This window comes from Cololabis saira, chromosome 10 (genome assembly GCF_033807715.1).
Source record: "Cololabis saira isolate AMF1-May2022 chromosome 10, fColSai1.1, whole genome shotgun sequence".
NCBI lineage: Eukaryota > Metazoa > Chordata > Actinopteri > Beloniformes > Belonidae > Cololabis > Cololabis saira.
In genome coordinates, this window is record NC_084596.1 from 44,847,492 (window position 1) to 44,862,286 (window position 14,795).

General features: G+C 38.4%; 1 protein-coding gene across 4 annotated transcripts in view; it reads left to right on the forward strand.

The window, feature by feature from the left end:
• Positions 1–253: 253 nt before the first annotated feature.
• Positions 254–14,795, forward strand: part of sugt1 (SGT1 homolog, MIS12 kinetochore complex assembly cochaperone) — a 52,874-nt gene continuing 38,332 nt past the window's right edge. For 2 of the 4 annotated variants that reach the window (XM_061733004.1, XM_061733005.1), the window contains exons 1-5: positions 254–368; positions 446–491; positions 1,838–1,928; positions 6,949–7,018; positions 8,130–8,200. In XM_061733004.1, coding sequence (XP_061588988.1) covers positions 256–368; positions 446–491; positions 1,838–1,928; positions 6,949–7,018; positions 8,130–8,200 — 391 coding nt within the window. In that variant the 5' untranslated portion in view covers positions 254–255. Of the gene's footprint in view, positions 369–442; positions 492–1,837; positions 1,929–6,948; positions 7,019–8,129; positions 8,201–14,795 lie in introns of all 4 variants that reach the window. The other 2 variants (XM_061733007.1, XM_061733008.1) reach the window with 1 other exon arrangement.

The following is a 14,795-nucleotide window of genomic DNA, read 5'->3' on the forward strand; positions in this document are numbered from 1 at the left end:
GTTACTCAACAGTTACTCAGTACTTGAGTAGTTTTTTCACTAAGTACTTTTTTACTTTTACTCAAGTAATTATTTGGATGACTACTTTTTACTTGTACTTGCGTCATATTATTCTGAAGTAACAGTACTTTTACTTGAGTACAATTTTTGGCTCCTCTACCAGCTCTGTGTAAGTCTGGAAGCCTGCAGTGCGTCCTCCCCGCCTGCGGGGGGCAGCGGAGCAGCAGAGCACCAGAGCAGCGGAGGATCTGCCGGATGTTGTCAAACGTTCTGAACTTTGACTCTTCACTGTTATCACGTTTCCATCCTCTCGAACCTTCCTGTGGCTCCAGAAAGGCTGTTCCCCCCAGATCCATGGCTACTGAGCGGTAGGTCGGGGCGGGAGTGTTGTTTCCGTGGGTTTGAGTGTTTATTCTGGTGTTTGTAACGCGTGTCTCTCCAGCAGCATCTCTGACAGCGTGGTTGACGGAAACCCCCAGCAGGCTCTGCAGGTAAACACCAGCCCAACTCCTACAAGCTGCTTCCAACTTCCCCTTTTACAGTTACACTCATGTCACGGTCTGCTTTAGAATGAAAAGTCAGACTTATTGACTGAACTTGAGTGTTTTTCTCCAGTATTAGCACCGGGTGGAGCCAGCCTGGTTAGCCGGTGTTCTGCCGATTTCTGCTGCTTTGCCAAAAAATGCTACCTAATGGTTTTCTACCTTTTGTACAGCTACAATTTTACTGTGTTTTACTCCCTAAACCACTTCCTTTCCCCCCCAAGTGGTCCTTGTTGTGTTCCTAATGACCTGCCTGGTTAAATAAAGGCCAATGACTGAATGAATATCAAATAAAGCCATAGAATTGTTTTTTTTTCTCTTTATCGTATAATGTTATCAAAGTGTAATGCAATTCATGTCATGGGTAGTGTATTTTGAAGGATCAAATACTTAACATCTCATCATATTATCCATTTTACATCGTGCAAAAAATGATGGGCGTGCCAATCAAACTTTAAAAATCCACTGTGCGCATGCGCAGAACCACAAAGTAGCACTTCTCGGCAGGGAGCAAGGATCAACAGAACACCGGTGTTTCCTGAAGCACCGCTTTGTTGCAGTAATGTCTTTACGTGTCCACAGAGAAAGTGTCGGTTTTTAATTTTTTTTTGTATTCACTTTATGAATGCAAAATGATCATCTCTACGCTGGCTATCCTGCCTGATTGTATCCTCTAATAATATGTGTTAACATGGCTAGTAGAAAGTCTGACGCTAAAGGGCGCGACAGGTGTTCTGCCAATTTCTGCTACCTGCCGAGAAATGCTACTTTGTGGTTCTGCGCATGCGCACAATGGATTTTCAAAGTTTGATTGGCACGTCCATCGTTTCTTGCACGATGTAAAATTGATAATATGGGATGTTGAGTATTTGATCCTTCAAAATACACTACCCATGACATGAGTTGCATTAAACTTTGTGAACATTATATGATAAAGAGAAAAAAAAAGCAATTCTATCGCTTTATTTGATATTCATTCAGTCATTGGCCTTTATTTAACCAGGCAGGTCATTAAAAACATTCTTATTTACAATGACGGCCTGGCAAGAGACAAGGACCACTTGGGGTAAAAGGAAGTGGTTTAGGGAGTAAAATGCAGTAAAATTGTTGCTCTTCAAAGGTAGAAAACCATTAGGGAGCATTTTTTGGCAAAGCAGCAAAAAATGGCAGAGCAACGGAAGTTGGTAACATTAACGACCATCATGTCTATTAATGAAGCGCATTTAGAGACTGTAAAGGTTTGGGTGTGCCAGGGTTTCCTCAGAACCATTTGAGAGCCTTGTATTTCCTTCCAGGCACTAACTGAGGCCTTGCAGGAGGATCCTGAGAAGGCGGAGTGGTTGTGTCAGCGAGCTTACGCCCACATACTTCTCAAGAACTACAGCGGTAAGTTTGCACACACGTGTGGAAACACATGTGCTACCTGGCTGAGCTTAGAAACTAGGTCTAGGGATCGATTCAAATGTCAAGATTTGATTCGATTCGATTCCGATATTAATTTGGGTTAGTGTTATTAAACTGTTTTTTGAGCTGTTGTATGAATTATATGACTGTAGTTCTGCAACATATTAATACTAGTATTATATTGAGATTCAACAGCAAGTATTGCAGCTAATGATGCTGTAAGGACCAATCAGCTCCCAGAATGCTGATAGAACTGCTTTAGGAAACATCGTGGGTCAGAATTACCAAACAGATCCAGGGAGGAAACAGAGACGGATGAAATCAGTTTTATTTTTTCCCACATTCCGTTTTTATTTGTTCCATTTTCGGTCTATTTTGGTTTTTAATTTTTGAGCATTTGGTTTTTAGCATTTTTTGCAAATGTAACCCCAAGACAGTATATAAAGTAATGAAATATAGACAATTTATGCAATTATTACTGAAAACTTTAATGTTTTCATACCTTTAAACATATTTAAAGGCAAAAACATGGCACCAGTTATTCTCGTGTCCAACAAAACATTCCTTTTTTGGGGATAAACAAAAAAATAACCAAAAGTTGTAATGTAAAGATGAAAAAAAATAAATAAATAAATAAAATAAATACATTTAAAAAAAATCGATCTTTAGACATATGAATCGATTTTTAGGAATTAATATGAGAATCGATTTAGAATCGGGAAATCGATTTTTTTCAACACAGGCCTATTAGAAACACTTAGTTATTGGTTCTGTATCGTTCTTATGATTGATAACTTGATGGATCTGCCTTTGATTGAATATAATCTGCGTGGAGGATCCCTCCCTAAAGACTGGAAGAGCCTTGGAGAACCTGCTTGTAGTACAAGAAAGATAACTGCTGTCTAACGTTAGTTAACTATTTATATTATGTAATAAATAGTATTTGAGATAGTCTCTCCTTTGTCTGCAGTATTGACATGATTGTCTTTATTTGTTTTGATGACAACAAACAGATGATAACTGAATATGGTGTTCTTATGTTTCCTTATGTCATGTTTGTTTGCTTTAAAACCAAAATCAATAAAAATATCTACAGGACTGTCTCAGAAAATTAGAATATTGTGATTTTCTGTAATGCAATTACAAAAACAAAAATGTCATACATTCTGGATTCATTACAAATCAACTGAAATATTTCAAGCCTTTTATTATTTTAATATTGCTGATCATGGCTTACAGCTTAAGAAAACTCAAATATCCTATCTCAAGAAATTAGAATATTCTGGGAATCTTAATCTTAAACTGTAAGCCATAATCAGTTATATTAAAATAATAAAAGGCTTGCAATATTTCAGTTGATTTGTAATGAATCCAGAATGTATTACATTTTTGTTTTTTAATTGCATTACAGAAAATAAAGAACTTTATCACAATATTCTAATTTTCTGAGACAGTCCTGTATTAAAAAAAACAAAACAGATATCATCTCACAGAAATGTCATTTTTCCACAATATTTTTCACCGTGTGATAGAGTGGACACGGTTTTCTGTACGTAATCTCATTATACCCCGTCTCTGCAAACATGGCATATCTGCCTTTGGATTTATTATTTATATGTTTTATTAATCATTGTTCAGGAACTTAGTCAGCATTGTCAGTTTTTTTCTTGCTCTTAAACTGCCAGTACATTACTTTATCTCAAAGAAGAGGAGAGAAAATGTATTGATGATGGTATTTCTACATGTGGGACTCCATGATCCTCGATGAAAGGTTGTCCTGTTGTGTCCAAAGGTTTGTCTAAAACATCTTTGGACAAGGTTTTCCCACATGCAGTCACCATTGTAAAGCTGTAAACAACGATGATGGATGGTCCACCTCAGAAACAGAAACAGAAACCCTTTTCCACCGACGGAAAAAAAAATCTTTTTTTTTTTTTTTTAATCCCGATTTTTTTTTTTCCCCCATTTTATCACCCAGTGCTCCTACCTAAGTCAGTCCTGGGCATTGCTCCCTCTACCAACCCCGGGAGGCCCTGCACTGAGCTCAAGTCTCCTCCTTACTTGAGGAGTGAGCAGGCTGCTTCTTTTCACCAGGCAGGGTGGGGTTTCTCTGGCCGGACTTGGCGCGTGGAAGGATCATGTTATTCCCTTATTGTAACCAGAATATCGATATCGTATCGGAAATCGTATCGTCTTGGGACCTAGTGTATCGGAATCGTATCGTATTGGGAGGTCAGTGATGATACCCAGCTCTACTGATGAGAGTAACAACAGTAGCAGGATCTATATTTGCCAGACGAGTAACTGGGGTGAAAAGGAGATCTGCAAGCTCGTCAGCATAAACCGGCATATGTCCTGAACCACAAAGGGTTTAATAGTTTAATTAGGATCCCCATTAGCTACAGGATGAGTGCAGCACTTCTTCCTAGGGGTCCGCCAAACATTTTAAAATAATACAGTACTAAACATAACATAATAAAAGCAAACCAAATACATTTCCACTAGATAAAGAGAATATCAAATTAAAAATACTCTTCAAAAAAAAAAAAGCATAGACAGCAGAGGCAAAATGAAGACAGCGAAATAAGAACATAACACAAAACAAAAACACTGCACAGTTAAGAGTTCATCTGAGATTGTCAAAAAGTCTGAAAAGCAGTCCACAATTTCATTTCAATTGTAGTCTAAAACTTCATAACTGATCTAATACAGAAAAAAATAAAGAAAAAAAATTCAACAACAGTCATAACCAACTATGTTTCAATTTCCAGCAGGTCAGACAATCAGTCTCAGCAGATGCTGGTTTAAGTGATCTTTATTACAATGTTTTATAATTGTTACTTACAGGACTGTCTCAGAAAATTAGAATATTGTAATAAAGTTCTTTCTTTTCTGTAATGCAATTTAAAAAAAAAAAAAAAAGTCATACATTCTGGATTCATTACAAATCAACTGAAATATTGCAAGCCTTTTATTATTTTAATATTGCTGATTATGGCTTACAGTTTAAGATTAAGATTCCCAGAATATTCTAATTTTTTGAGATAGGATATTTGAGTTTTCTTTAGCTGTAAACCAGCAATATTAAAATAATTCAGTTGATTTGTAATGAATCCAGAATGTATGACATTTTTGTATTACAGAAAATAAAGGACTTTATCACAATATTCTAATTTTCTGAGACAGTCCTGTATACTGATTCAAAACATGTTGCTTAACTAAAAATTAGAATGTTCTTATGCTGTTTGTTTGTGTGATGTGTTTGGGAAATGAATTTCACTCATACACCCTGTACACAACAGTCCTGTTACCAGCATTAGAATTCACATTTGGCAGCAGAATCTCCCCCAGCTGCATGTAGGTGATTTATTTATGATAGTCAGAGCTGGAATAGCTCCTGGGTGGTCCACGTTTCAACAAGTGGCCACAAAGATGACAAAACGGGGCTTTGCATGAAGCAAAACCCGGCTACAAACGCTCATCCCGATGTTCATCCATCCTCGTTTGAAGATTTCACCTGTCTGACGACCTGTAACTCTGCTGGTGTAGGGACACGTCATTCTACAGATAACGCCTCCCGACTGGCCCTCCCTCCCCTCACCTGGCCTTTAGGAACGAGAGGACAAATGACACGCCTTGCCTTTATATACCAAATGCACGTTAGACACGTGTTCGTCATCCAGGATCTAATCTAAAGCGCCGAGTAACTGCAGGGGGGAGGGATTCAGCCTGTTCTGCACCAAATCCAACTCTTCACCTCAGTTTTTATGAAATGGTCAGAAAGGACTACATTGTTGTCCTTTTATTCTGTGTATATGTATTTCACAGTGTCACAACCCAGTCTCACATAAAAACCTGCCTACGTTGGTCCAAAGTGCAAAAACGTAGAGGGGTTACAATAATAGCCCTTGAATTGTATAACTGTTAAATTTTTCTGACAAAAACTCATAACTTAGCCACTATAATAAAGAATAATATATAAATAATAATAATGTAATAATCCGGTTGCCGTCCAGCAACCAAAACGTTGTGATTTCACATTATTCTGGCGAGATCTGAAACAACTTCGCAACAACGAGCAAGCGAATGATCCTACATTCACTGAGTGAATATTATGAAAGTAAAATATATATTTCTCGCTAGAAATGCAATCAAAACGCATTTTTATGCAAAATATTGATTTGTTTCACTAAAATATGAGAAATGTCTGCCATGTTTTTTGGCGTCACGGCCAGAATCTTGAAAGTCACGTGACTTGGACGCAAAACGAATAGTCAGAAAAATGTAACAGTTATACAATTCAAGGGCTATTATTGTAACCCCTCTACGTTTTTTGCACTTTGGACCAACGTAGGCAGGGTACGTTTTTATGTGAGACTGGGTTGAGTGCCAGTACTTCAATAAAAGCTAAATGTTTCCAGAGTCAGTGAGAAATCATCTTAGATAATTTCAGTATTGACCAAAATATGTGATTAAAAAATGTGATTATGTTTTCCCCCTATAATCGATCAGCCCTGTCAGTGTTTGCCGACGTTCATGAAGCTTTTCAGCCTCAGTCATGATGACATGTAGGAAGACTGCAACCAAATCTGAAACTGATTGATTAGCAGTAACCTGATATTGCTACAATGAGCAGATTTAGGTTTTTGCGTATATCTTGGGAGATGTAGATGATGATGAAAATATTTGTTTGGTCAAATTGATTGTCTTTGTAATCATATTGCTAGTGTTTCTTTTGTTTAAAGTTTCATAAGGAGCGTATTAAACCAAACTCCTCCGGGACAATTCCTCAAGTTGTACAGAAATTAGCTCGGATCCCGACGACTGCAGGTTATTGTTATTATTAGGGAGCCTAAAAGATGACAATATTTAGTCTATTGTTCTGTGTTAGGGTGAGTTATTTAATCTTCACTGGGTTTATATATGTAAACGTGTGTTCTCGTACCAAAGCGTGGGATTTCCGTGCTACTCAGTAAATGTTTTGTGTGTTTTGTTTCCACAGATGCAGCTGACGATGCCAAAAAAGCGCTCCAGCTCCAGCCCAGTCTTCCCATAGCTTTCCTGCGAACAGGGTGTGTATTGTAAAACCATAAAAGGGAAAGATTAAATGTTAATTATAGCTTAAACTACTGCTATTCATTTTGTTTGTTTTGTTCCTTGTGTGATAATTTAAAATGAATGTTCATAATTCATGTCTGCATTATAAATATGCAAAGATGAAAGATGAATACTCATGGGCAACTGAAAATACTACCTTAAATAAGCAACTTTATGGCTACTGATAATTCACGGTGTAATTTGATCTATAGACATTGGTAGTTTGAAGCTTACATTAAGTGCAAAACCACCAAAAGTATAACTCTTACAACTAAACAAGTAATTTTTCCAGTTATTTTAAGGCGGGGTCGGCAACCCGCGGCTCTTTAGCGCCGCCGTAGTGGCTCCTGGAGCTTTTAAAAAAATGTTTGACCTTATTTTTTTTCTTCTTTTTTCTCTTTTCCTTTTTTTTTCTTTTTTTAATATTTTCCTTTTTTTTTTTTTTTTTACATTTTTTTCCTTTTTTCTCTTTTCTTGTTTCTTTCTCTTTTTTTTCTTTTTTTCCTTTTTTACTCTTTTTTTCCTTTTTCCTTTTTAATCTCGACATTTTGACTTTTTTCTCGAGATTGTACTTCAACATTCATCTCGACATTCTGACTTTTTTTCTCAAAATTTCAACTTTTTTCTCGAAGTGCATAATGGAAAAAAAAATCTCCCCCCAGTTCTAACTAATATAAAAACATGCAGCATGTGTTTCCTTCATTCTAAGGCTTATGCGAGACTTTTCATTTTTTGCGGCTCCAGACATATTTGTTTTTTGTGTTTTTGGTCCAATATGGCTCTAAAACATTTTAGGTTGCCGACCCCTGTTTTAAGGTGTCTCTAAATGTCACATGACACAAACGGAGCTGTTGAAGTTCCCCTCAGTGAACCCGAAATTCTTTGTGACTATATTTGATTTCTGGAACAACAACAACACAACAAATTCCGAATGAAGACTTGATCAAGTTCTTTCCACATCTACGATGCTAAAATATGTACTTAAGCATCTTGCTTTAACAAGCCAGCATTTGTGTGTCAGAAGCTGTCGCTTTAATTTCCCCAGGATGATGTTTGTGAAGTGACATGTTTGTGTGTGACCTGCAGGATAGCAGAGTTCCACCTGGAACAGTACGAGTCAGCACACGCAGCCTTCACTCAGGGACAGCAGCTGGACGGTCAGTACAACACACCCATCTTCCTGCTCTCTCGCTTCCTTGTGGGACTGGTAATTGAGCTGTTTTATTGTATTGACCTTGTATATAATGTTTGCCTTTTGCTACCTACTGTTGTGGCAAAACCTCTTGGGATGAACAGTATCATCTACTTTTCTACTATCTACTATTCCCTCTTTCTGTCTACCGTTACCATTATGAGTTTAACAAAAACTAAGCCCAATTATGTCACGGTTTGACAGGTTGTAGAACCATATTTGCCAGATAGTCAGACAACACCATGCAGAAATAGGTAAGGCAAGTTTATTTGTAGAGCACAATTCAGCACAAGCTAATTCAAAGTGCTTTACATCAACATTAGAAGCGGCAAGACACAATTAAACAGTAAAGACAAATAAAATAAGAAAAGAGGTAACGTAATAAAAAGCACAAGTTGTTAAAAGTAAGGGCAGTAGAGTACAGCAGGTACATCTCATTCTTACAATGGCAAGAATTACGTTTCTATACGGTCAAAACGTACAAAGACCGGGTCAAATTAGTTTATTTAATTGGATCCCCATTAGCTGTCACCAGACTGGCAGCTACACTTCCTGGGGTCCACACACAACAAAACATCACATAAGACACAATAGATAACATGTCTGACAAGTAAAGCAAGTAAAGCAAACATACAAAAACAATGCAAGACATAAAAACAAACGGTATAGGCTTCAAAATAAAACAAACTAAAGTACACTAAAACTAAACATCACAATACATTAATCTATATCCCATCTAATTCCCTTAGATTTAGATAACATTTGGATTCAAATGAATGTGTTTTTTAAAACTTGCCTTAGTCGGTGCTTCAATAATAATAATTGTATACAAATACAGTATTACAAAAGTAATCTGTGCCGATTCGTGCGGTGAATTAAACCAATTTGACAATTTTACGTCACAAGGCCTGCATTCAGGACTTATCCATAAATTTGCGTGGTTTTCAAAAATCATAAGTATTTAATTTAAGAGTACGCTTAAATAACAAATAAAATTATAAGAAAAGAGGCAAAATGATAAAAAGCACAAGTTGTTAAAAGTAAGGGCAGTAGATCCAGCAGGTAAGTATTTAATTAAACAGTAATGTTTTTATCCTGATTTAAAGGATCTACAGTTGCAGCAGACCTCAGGTCTACAGGAAGTTTGTTCCACCGGTGAGGAGCAGAATAACTGAACGCTGCTGAACCTTGCTTGGTTCTGGTTCTGGAACCACAACAAACCAGATCCAGATGAACCTCAGGGGTCTGGGAGCTTCATAGGAACTAACAGTTCCAGATGAAGCTCAGGGGTCTGGGAGCTTCATAGGAACTAACAGATCCAGATGAACCTCAGGGGTCTGGGAGCTTCATAGGAACTAACAGATCCAGATGAAGCTCAGGGGTCTGGGAGTTTCATAGGAACTAACAGATCCAGATGAACCTCAGGGGTCTGGGAGCTTCATAGGAACTAACAGATCCAGATGAAGCTCAGGGGTCTGGGAGTTTCATAGGAACTAACAGATCCAGATGAACCTCAGGGGTCTGGGAGCTTCATAGGAACTAACAGATCCAGATGAAGCTCAGGGGTCTGGGAGTTTCATAGGAACTAACAGATCCAGATGAAGCTCAGGGGTCTGGGAGTTTCATAGGAACTAACAGATCCAGATGAAGCTCAGGGGTCTGGGAGTTTCATAGGAACTAACAGATCCAGATGAAGCTCAGGGGTCTGGGAGTTTCATAGGAACTAACAGATCCAGATGAAGCTCAGGGGTCTGGGAGTTTCATAGGAACTAACAGATCCAGCATGGATTTTGGTCCAAGACCATTCAGGTCTTTGTAGACCAGCAGTAAGATTTTAAACTCTATCCTTTGACTCACTGGAAGCCAGTGTAGTGATTTCATGACCGGTGTAATGTGGTCCAGTTTCCTGGTGTAATGTGGTCCAGTTTCCTGGTGTAATGTGGTCCAGTTTCCTGGTGTAATGTGGTCCAGTTTCCTGGTGTAATATGGTCCAGTTTCCTGGTGTAATGTGGTCCAGTTTCCTGGTATATGGTCCAGTTTCCTGGTGTAATATGGTCCAGTTTCCTGGTGTAATGTGGTCCAGTTTCCTGGTGTAATATGGTCCAGTTTCCTGGTGTAATGTGGTCCAGTTTCCTGGTGTAATATGGTCCAGTTTCCTGGTGTAATGTGGTCCAGTTTCCTGGTGTAATGTGGTCCAGTTTCCTGGTGTAATGTGGTCCAGTTTCCTGGTGTAATGTGGTCCAGTTTCCTGGTGTAATATGGTCCAGTTTCCTGGTGTAATATGGTCCAGTTTCCTGGTGTAATGTGGTCCAGTTTCCTGGTGTAATATGGTCCAGTTTCCTGGTGTAACATGGTCTAGTTTCCTGGTGTAATGTGGTCCAGTTTCCTGGTGTAATATGGTCCAGTTTCCTGGTGTAATGTGGTCATGTTTCCTGGTGTAATAGGGTCCAGTTTCCTGGTGTAATGTGGTCCAGTTTCCTGGTGTAATATGGTCCAGTTTCCTGGTGTAATATGGTCCAGTTTCCTGGTGTAATGTGGTCATGTTTCCTGGTGTAATAGGGTCCAGTTTCCTGGTGTAATATGGTCCAGTTTCCTGGTGTAATATGGTCCAGTTTCCTGGTGTAATGTGGTCCAGTTTCCTGGTGTAATATGGTCCAGTTTCCTGGTGTAATATGGTCCAGTTTCCTGGTGTAATATGGTCCAGTTTCCTGGTGTAATATGGTCCAGTTTCCTGGTGTAATGTGGTCCAGTTTCCTGGTGTAATATGGTCCAGTTTCCTGGTGTAATGTGGTCCAGTTTCCTGGTGTAATGTGGTCCAGTTTCCTGGTGTAATGTGGTCCAGTTTCCTGGTGTAATGTGGTCCAGTTTCCTGGTGTAATGTGGTCCAGTTTCCTGGTGTAATGTGGTCCAGTTTCCTGGTGTAACATGGTCCAGTTTCCTGGTGTAATATGGTCCAGTTTCCTGGTGTAATATGGTCCAGTTTCCTGGTGTAATATGGTCCAGTTTCCTGGTGTAATATGGTCCAGTTTCCTGGTGTAATATGGTCCAGTTTCCTGGTGTAATATGGTCCAGTTTCCTGGTGTAATGTGGTCCAGTTTCCTGGTGTAATATGGTCCAGTTTCCTGGTGTAATGTGGTCCAGTTTCCTGGTGTAATGTGGTCCAGTTTCCTGGTGTAATGTGGTCCAGTTTCCTGGTGTAATGTGGTCCAGTTTCCTGGTGTAATGTGGTCCAGTTTCCTGGTGTAATAATGTCCAGTTTCCTGGTGTAATATGGTCCAGTTTCCTGGTGTAATATGGTCCATTTTCCTGGTGTAATATGGTCCAGTTTCCTGGTGTAATATGGTCCAGTTTCCTGGTGTAATATGGTCCAGTTTCCTGGTGTAATATGGTCCAGTTTCCTGGTGTAATATGCTCCAGTTTCCTGGTGTAATATGGTCCAGTTTCCTGGTGTAATGTGGTCCAGTTTCCTGGTGTAATGTGGTCCAGTTTCCTGGTGTAATATGGTCCAGTTTCCTGGTGTAATATGGTCCAGTTTCCTGGTGTAATGTGGTCCAGTTTCCTGGTGTAATGTGGTCCAGTTTCCTGGTGTAATGTGGTCCAGTTTCCTGGTGTAATGTGGTCCAGTTTCCTGGTGTAATAATGTCCAGTTTCCTGGTGTAATATGGTCCAGTTTCCTGGTGTAATAATGTCCAGTTTCCTGGTGTAATATGGTCCAGTTTCCTGGTGTAATATGGTCCAGTTTCCTGGTGTAATGTGGTCCAGTTTCCTGGTGTAATATGGTCCAGTTTCCTGGTGTAATATGGTCCAGTTTCCTGGTGTAATGTGGTCCAGTTTCCTGGTGTAATATGGTCCAGTTTCCTGGTGTAATGTGGTCCAGTTTCCTGGTGTAATATGGTCCAGTTTCCTGGTGTAATGTGGTCCAGTTTCCTGGTGTAATGTGGCCCAGTTTCCTGGTGTAATATGGTCCAGTTTCCTGGTGTAATGTGGTCCAGTTTCCTGGTGTAATGTGGTCCAGTTTCCTGGTGTAATGTGCTCCAGTTTCCTGGTGTAATATGGTCCAGTTTCCTGGTGTTTGTAAGGACTCTGGTGGAAATAGGATTACTTCAATGTCTGACATTGATGTCAAGGAATTGTGGCATACTCAAGTTTACTCCTTTGTTTCAGCTCATTGAAATGTGTATGAAGTTGCTTATGCAGAGCTCTTTTAAGGTTCCTCCTCAGAAATCAGTGGGACTGAGGTCTGGACTTTCCCAATACCTCCACTTTGGTCTTGTTTGCCCAAAGGATATTCTTCCTAAAGGCACGTGATGTATCAGAGCCTACGCCATGCTTCTGTGTGCTTTAATTCAATTCTATTTTATTTGTATAGCGTCTAATACAACAGATGTTCTCTCTAGACGCTTTCCAGAGACCAGAACTTTAGAGAGAGAAGATGCTTTCTCCTGTCAGCTCTTTCTAACAGGTCACACATGTGCAGTCTCACCTTAACACGCTGACTGCAGCCCGCCGAGCTGTTCATCTCTGAGCCTTTCACTGACCTTGGAGTGACCCTGAGAAAATTGGCAGCTATCTTGGCTGTTTAGCCCTCGTGAATAATATTCCTCACTGTAGAATGAAGGACTGCAAGCTTTTTGGATTTTTATGAACTTTGTTCATTGATTTTTAATACACAAATTGACAATGATAAAGTGCATGTAAATGACAGTAACATAAGAGCCAAAAAACAAACAAACAAACAAACAAACTAGGGATGGCCCGATACCATTTTTTTCACACAGAGTACGAGTATATTTTAATTTGTGTACTCGGTACTCGAGTACTGGTACAATACTTCTACCACAAAAATAACTAGGCTAAAAATGCAATGAAAAATGCAATGAATTGGAAGACAGGTTTTATTTGCAACAGATAAATTCAATAAAAATAAATAAAATGATCCGGTATCTGTATAGGGGCATCCCTAAAACAAAAAAAAAAAAAGAAAACAGACAGTTGGCTTGGCCATATTTCACATATTCCAGTGACAATAACTTCACTTCTCAAGTCAAAATAGAAATAAATAAATAAATGAATGAATGACAAAAAGTAAATAAAAATAAAGTGGGATCTTATTCCGGTGTAACTGGGACCTTTCTCTGCATAGGCAAAGAACGGTCCCCACATTTCACTCAATCTTCTGCAAGAGCCTCTCAGTGTACAGGACTGTCTCAGAAAATTAGAATATTGTAATAAAGTTCTTTATTTTCTGTAATGCAATTTATAAAAAAAAAAAAAAAAAAAAAAAAAAAATGTCATACATTCTGGATTCATTACAAATCAACTGAAATATTACAAGCCTTTTATTATTTTAATATTGCTGATTATGGTTTACAGTTTAAGATTAAGATTCACAGAATATTCCAATTTTTTGAGATAGGATATTTGAGTTTTCTTAAGCTGTAAACCATGATCAGCAATATTAAAACAATAAAAGGCTTGCAATATTTCAGTTGATTTGTAATGAATCCAGAATGTATGACGTTTTTGTAATTGCATTACAGAAAATCACAATATTCTAATTTTCTGAGACAGTCCTGTATATCGGATTATTTCAAGCCTCAAATTGTTGAAAATCTCTTTTATCCACAGTGTATGTGATGGTGGTGTTGGTGATTTCCACCTCATTAGAATAAGACCTCTAGCCAATAATGTCACAAAAGCTATCAAATCTACTTGAAGTTTAAGCAAAGGCAGGTGAGAGATGCCAAACAAGCTTTTTGGAAATGACCAGTTAAACCGTTCTCATTGTGACGATTAGCAGCAACTGCTTCTGTAAGATCACTGCTCTTGATTGTTTTGGCATCAGTAAAGGTTTTCACACACTTCTTGGCTTAATTTTCATTAAGTGACACATTGTGGAAGTTGTTTTTGGCCATCAGAGGATTATTCATCCCATCTGTGTTAGATTTCAGGACCAGATGCTTCTATCTGTCCATCCACCCGTCCATCTGGCATTTTCACATGACTTTATGATTACAATTGCAGCTGGGGGAGATTATTATAATTAACATTTATTTTAATTAAAAATGATTAGGTAAATCCTAGGGATTATAGGGGGCTGTTTTTGCTTGAAAGTCCCTTCCCTCATCAGGAGTAGACTAAACAAGGGCTAGACTAAACAGTGTTTTGTTGTTTTTAAACCTATATTTCATCAGGCAGGCAACTAAGAACAGGTTCTTATTAACAAATCCAGCCTGTGACCAAGGAGCCAGGACAGGTTATTTAAAGCTCCAATTAAAAGTAAATACAATATAATAAAACATTAAACGATGACACAGCAAGTAGGCATGTTCAGCAGATAAAATGTGTAACAAAGTTTGTTTGAAATCAGTGAAAGTAACGTGGGATAATGATCCTTTTTTTCCCCCTTTTGTCTGTTTTATATTTGGGTCAATGACGTGACGCCTATATTTTCTGAAAAACAGATTTTTCTTTTTTTTTTTTCAATTCAAAAAAGGTTTAAATGGATAAAAAAGTACCAGATATATAACCTACCTGTCCCACATATGCACTCACTTGAA